At 40.2% G+C, this 6,057-nt stretch overlaps 1 protein-coding gene across 2 annotated transcripts in view; it reads right to left on the bottom strand.

Moving 5' to 3' along the window:
* Nucleotides 1-129: 129 nt before the first annotated feature.
* LOC121814063 (galaxin-like) overlaps nucleotides 130-6,057 on the bottom strand; it is a 10,461-nt gene continuing 4,533 nt past the window's right edge. Inside the window, exons 4-5 of one of the 2 annotated variants that reach the window (XM_042218059.1) lie at nucleotides 908-1,062; nucleotides 130-310 (exon numbers count right to left, since the gene is read on the bottom strand). In XM_042218059.1, the coding sequence (XP_042073993.1) occupies nucleotides 159-310; nucleotides 908-1,062 (307 nt within the window). In that variant the 3' untranslated portion in view covers nucleotides 130-158. The remainder of the gene's footprint in view (nucleotides 311-907; nucleotides 1,063-6,057) is intronic. The other variant, XR_006054039.1, reaches the window with a different exon arrangement.

Raw genomic sequence — 6,057 nt, 5'->3', positions numbered from 1 at the left:
CTTTTGTTTCCACTATTTCTCCTTACTTACATAAAATAAATACATTTTGCAGTAGAAAATCACAACTCTCAAGAAGTCCTGTTTTTTGTTTGTAACACTGTCTGTCTTCGAATTTTGCCTTTTAATTATATAATATATGCTTAATATGATGTTTTTCATCAGTGTGTCTGCTCACCTTTACCGCAACATTCAGCCATTGGTCCACGTTTTGCAGTGATGGTTGATTGACAGCATATTTCATTGACAGGGTTGTAGGGCTTCAGCCCACAGCAGTTGGACACCTTTTCACTCAGACCATGAGTAATATTGGCTGTAAAATAAAGACACAAACACTAGAAGCAGTGTAACAGCTGAAAGTGTCATGTTAAGTGTTAAATGGCCCACAGCTGTTCAAAAAAAGAAATGTTGCAATACCTCTGAATAAATGGAAACATCTGACTTAGTGATAGCAGATGAACACATACAGATGTGTGCAATGAATCCAGACTTCCCATCATTACTTTATTGTTCTTTTTCTGTTCATTTGCACTCTGACAAAAAGCATGCTAATTTACAATAACAACAACAAGCACCCAAAAAGTTCAAACATAGCTATCCATAACTGGGTAATGATTTTCTTATTACAGTATCTGCCATGACTTTTTTTTTTTTACCAGAGTAGGGGGTGTATACAGTCAACTTCCAATTTATTCAGTCAATTAAATTCTGTATTAAAAACAAATTTTAGTCTAAAGCGGTACAATTCAACTGCTTCATAAAGCCAGAAAGGTGGTTAAGAGTTTTTGTGCTCTTTAACTTATTTTCTATTAAGATTTTTAATTTAGGTGCTCTTCAGGTGCTTTTCTTTATTGGCCAGTTACAAAGTCAAAATTTCAGTTTCAGTTTAGCTAGATTTCAAGTTCGTTACCTCTGAGAGTGTTTCCGTCTTGTACTTTGCAACAGGTTGCTTTTTCAGGATTGTAAGGTTCCTTTCCACAACAAGACAGACTCGCCCCTGGGTAAAGTTTGTTTCCACAGCAAGCAGCTTCTTGTGTGTCATACTTTGTCCCATTGCAGTCTTTTCTGAAAAGCACAGATAACCAAAGCCTATTATCAATGACAGTAAATTCCATAGACTTAACAGTGCATACAGAAAATTGCTATTTTACACCGTCAAACCTAGAGAGACTACTCCCTTTAACCTTTGTACTAATGCCCTCTATTGGACAACTATGAAAATACACTAAAATGTAGCAACAGGAGCATACCCATAAGCTGTTTATAGTATTTTTAACACCTCCACCCTTTCTGTGCTGACATAAAATTTATCTGAATATAGGACATTTTAAAACCTCCCTCTACTCCAAATGTCAAAAACTGGAAGGTACTTCTTAAAATCCCAGCTCAAAGTCGAAGTTTCTCAGAATTTTTTTTACATTAACTTGTCTTAGTATGTCTTCCATCACATCTTTCCAACTGGGTTAAATGTAGAAGCTCATGGGTACTGGTTTAGCTCTCTGGGATGAGCAGGTGACCACTTGATGTGTGGCTAGGAGCCCAGGTTTGAATCTGACCCATGCCCCTTTACCATACATCTTCCTCACTCTTCTAATAAGGCAGTTTATCCTTAGTTATTTCCATTATAGCTTACAGGACATTTTACAATTTAAAGCTTAATGATTAAAAACAAAAAGGTTTATGTATTCTCAACTGATTCTTTGAAGCTGTGAAACAGACTACCCCATCATCTTGTAGTAGAAAGTGCCTTAGGTGCTCATATTGAGTAGAAAGGCACTATAGAAGTATCAGTCCATTTACCATTTTCCATTAACTCTGCCTCCTGGATGTCAACCTCCTGTGTTCTTTTAGGTGCCACTGTCTCCTTTTCTAGGCACCACATCATAGTGGGTCTCACTACCATTTTGTAAACCTTCCCTTTCACTCTTGCTGCTATTCTTCTGTCCCAAATCACACCTGACATTCATCCCACTTCCACCATGAACCTGTCACTCCTACCACACACCATTGTCTCACTGTTTCCATAGATCTTCTTCATCAGCCTCATATCTTTCTCTGGAATTCCTGATTTCTTCATACAGTATCACATTTCCTCTCGTTGCACCTTGGCACTCCATCAATACTCTCAAAGCTTACATTGCTTTCAGAGTGTTAGTACAAGGATACCTCTCCATTTTTCTCACATTCCTCCACAGGTACGCCATCTGAACCAATTGCCTTTCATTCTTCAGCCTCTTCATTGCTGTCTTCTCTTCCTCCTTACTAATCCATTCAAAGTTCATGGTTCATTTATTTGTCATTGTAAAATACAATATACAAGGTAATTTACTGTACTACTGCTTAAAAAGATGGCCCTCCCTATAGTATAAATAAAAGTTCAATTCAATTCAATTTTATTTATATAGCGCCAAATCACAACCTTAACTTACCACAAGGCACTTTGCATTGTAAGGTAAAAACCCTACAATAATAAAGAGAAAATAAAGAAAACCCAACAATGATATGACACCCTGTGAGTAAGCGCTTTGGTGACAGTGGGAAGGAAAAGTTTCCCACTGATTAAATGCAGAGTAGTGTACAGACAAATATGTGTGTGAAAAATATCAGTGAAGAATAAACACGCCGTGCGTCATGGGACTCCCCCATCAGCTTACACCTACTGTAACATAACTAAGACTATGTCTACACTAGCCTGGATAAATTTGAAAATGATGTATAAGTCTGAAAACACTCCACACTATCGTTTTCATTCGTTTTCACAGAGTTATTCATCCACATTGAAACAGGCGAAAACACTAATGCTCCAGTACTGCACATGCGTGAAACACAAGATGATTCAACCTGCCTCACTTCTGTCAGTCATTTATTTACTTTCTGGCTCTTTGAAACGTCGCGGCAAAATGTTGAGGATAAGCAGCGAATTTTTTAAATGGACTAACAAAGAGGTGGAGTTGTTGCTGTGAGTAACACAAAAGTACAAAGCTGCAAAAGCGAGTGAGAATTAAAGAATTTGAAGAAAAGCTATCTGAAGCATGTACAAACTGATATTAATCTTTACTCTCTGTGTGGACGGAAGACCAAAACAGAGGCAAAAGGATGCATTTTCAAACGAAAACGTGTTAGTGTGGACATGGCCTAAGGGAGAATTCAGGGTCACCTGAACCAGCCCTAACTATATGTTTCCTCAAAAAGGAAAGTTTTAAGGAAAAGTCAAGGAAAGTTAAGTTCCCTGCCTTTTAGTCTTAAAGGTAGAGAGGGAGTCTGTCTACAGAATCCAAACTGGAAGCGTGTTCCACAGAAGAGGGGCCTGAAAGCTGGAGGCTCTGCCTCCCATTATACAATATCTCACAAAAATGAGTACATTTTTGTAAATATACAAATATATCTTTCCATGGGACAACATGGAAGATATGGCACTTTGATACAATATCAAGTAGTCAGTGTACAGCTTGTATAACAGTGTAAATTTGCTGTCACCTAAAAATAACTCAACATACAGCCACTAATGTCTAAACTGCTGGCAACAAAAGTGAATACACCCCTAAGTGAAAGTGTCCAAGCTGTCGTCGAAGTGTCAATATTTTGTGTGGCCACCATTATTTTCCAACACTGCCTTAACTCTGTTGGGGATGAAGTTCACTAGAGCTTCACGGGGTGCCACTCGTCCATGATGACATACTGGAGCTGGTGGATGTTAGAGACCTTATGATCCTCCATCTTCCCTTTGAGGACTTCCCACGGATGCTCAGTAGAGTTTAAGCTTTAGAGAAATGCTTGGCCAGTTAAGTACCTTGCTAAGTTTGTTTAGCAAGGCAGCGGTCTTTTGGAGGTGTTTTGGGGGTTGTTATCATGTTGGAATACTGTCCTATGGCCCAGTTTCTGAAGGGAGGGGATCATGCTCTGCTTCAGTATGTCACAGTACATGTTGGCATTCATGGTTCCCTCAATTAACTATAGCTCCCCAGTGCCAGCAGCACTCATGCAGCCCCAAACAATGACATCCCACCACCATGCTTGACTGCAGGCAAGACACTCTTGTCTTTGTACTCCTCACCTAGTTGCCACCACACAGCCGTGATACTATCTGAACCAAATAATGTTATCTTGGTCTCATCAGACCACAAGTAATCCAGGTCCTTATTCTGCTTGTCTTCAACAAACTGTTTGCGGGCTTTCCTGTGCATTATCTTTAGACGAAGCTTCCTTCTGGGACAATAGCCATTTGATGTTGTGTGGTGTATTGTCTGAGCACCGAAAGGATGACCCTCCACACTTTTGTTGCCTGTGGTTTAGGCAATGATGGCTGTGTGTTAAATTGTTTAGAGAGGCATATACACTGTTAAATACACTGTTAGACAAGTTGTACACTGACTACTTTACATTGTATCAAAGTGTCATATCTTCAATCTTGTCCCATAGGTATAACAAAATATTTACAAAAATGTGAGGAGTGTACTAACTTTATTCAAATGCTGTACTTTTAAATACTCCAGGATCCACATGTAAGCCTACAGTCTTCTCTACTGGAGTGATATGGTACTACTGAATTAGATTCTGAATCAAACAGGGAGCCAATGAAAATAACCCAGTATGCTCTCTCTAGTCCCTGTCAGTACTCTTGCTGCAGCATTTTGGATCAATTGAAAGCACTTCAGGGAGTTGTTAAGATAAGTTGATAATAATGAATGACAGTAGTCAAGCCTAGAAGTGATAAATGCATGAACTAGCTTTTCAGCATCACTCTAATATTCTTGTTTCTCTCTCCCTCCCTCTCCTCTGCCTGGGTGGAACTCCTTGCAAGTTCCCGCTTCTGGCCTACGAACCTGCAAATAATCACTCACCCACTGCTTGTTATACTTCCATTCCAGCTACTACTTAAGACAACAGCTCAGTATTTGTCATTGCTGGATCGTTGCACGACACAGGTCAGTGTAGCCCCAGCTCTTTGCTGTTTATTCTTGTCTCTATCAATCAATCAATCAATCAATCAATCTTTATTTATAAAGCACTTTTTATACAGAAAAAATGTAGCACAAAGTGCTTTACATAGTTAAAAGCAGCCCACCCCACCCTCCAACTCACTCCCCACACTCTCAATACACATATATCCCCCCTGACCCTATGCGACCCATATCCGATCATGGTATGACAGTGTGAACGGCACAAATCCGATATTTTCAAATCCGATCTGGGTCACTTTCGTATGTGGTACTGAATCCGATACATATCCGATGTTTTAGAAAGCGACTGCTGTTTGAACGGTCATGTCGCATTAAATCCGTCTTTTACGTCACTGACACAAGACAGACGCCAATTATCAGCGCCGGAGAAGACATCGCGAACGCTTCCTGGCCATCCGGTGAAACTCCTGGGAAGACAATGTTGGAGAAACGTTAACATTTTATTTGTACTGCATAATCTGCAGACTCTTACAGAAATCTGCAACTATCCTTTGAAGCACCGCTCCTCTCTAAAACAGCAATAAGGGTAATTATTTTGTTATCTACATTATTATGTAGATAAAAAATATAGCCAGAGTCCGCCCTATTCTCTCTCGGGCCAACACGGAGATGCTGATGCATGCTTTTATTACCAGTCGCATTGATTACTGTAATGCCCTGCTCTCTGGTCTTCCTAAGAAGAATATTTCAACTTTACAACTCTTGCAAAACTCGGCAGCTCGTGTGCTGACGAAGACCAGAGGGCGGGCCCACATTACACCGGTTTTAGAATCGCTGCACTGGCTCCCCGTGTGTTTCAGGATCGATTTTAAAGTTCTTTTATTGGTTTTTAAATGTCTTAATGGTCTTGGGCCTTCTTATCTCTCAGATCTGCTTTTACCATACGAACCCTCGCGGACCCTGAGGTCCTCTGGTACTGGCCTTTTGATTGTCCCTAAAGTCAGGACACATACTCACGGAGAGGCAGCTTTTCAGTGGTATGGTCCTCGTCTGTGGAACAGCCTGCCGGAGGAGCTCAGGGCCGCAGAGAACGTACATGTTTTTAAGAACAGGCTCAAGACCCACCTTTTTAATTTAGCTTTTACTTAGCGTTATCTCT

The sequence above is a fragment of the Haplochromis burtoni genome, unplaced genomic scaffold (genome assembly GCF_018398535.1).
Source record: "Haplochromis burtoni strain Fernald_Lab_line unplaced genomic scaffold, NCSU_Asbu1 Contig_15, whole genome shotgun sequence".
Lineage (NCBI taxonomy): Eukaryota > Metazoa > Chordata > Actinopteri > Cichliformes > Cichlidae > Haplochromis > Haplochromis burtoni.
The sequence above is the reverse complement of the archived record's forward strand: the minus strand, read 5'-3'. Positions and strand labels throughout refer to the sequence as shown.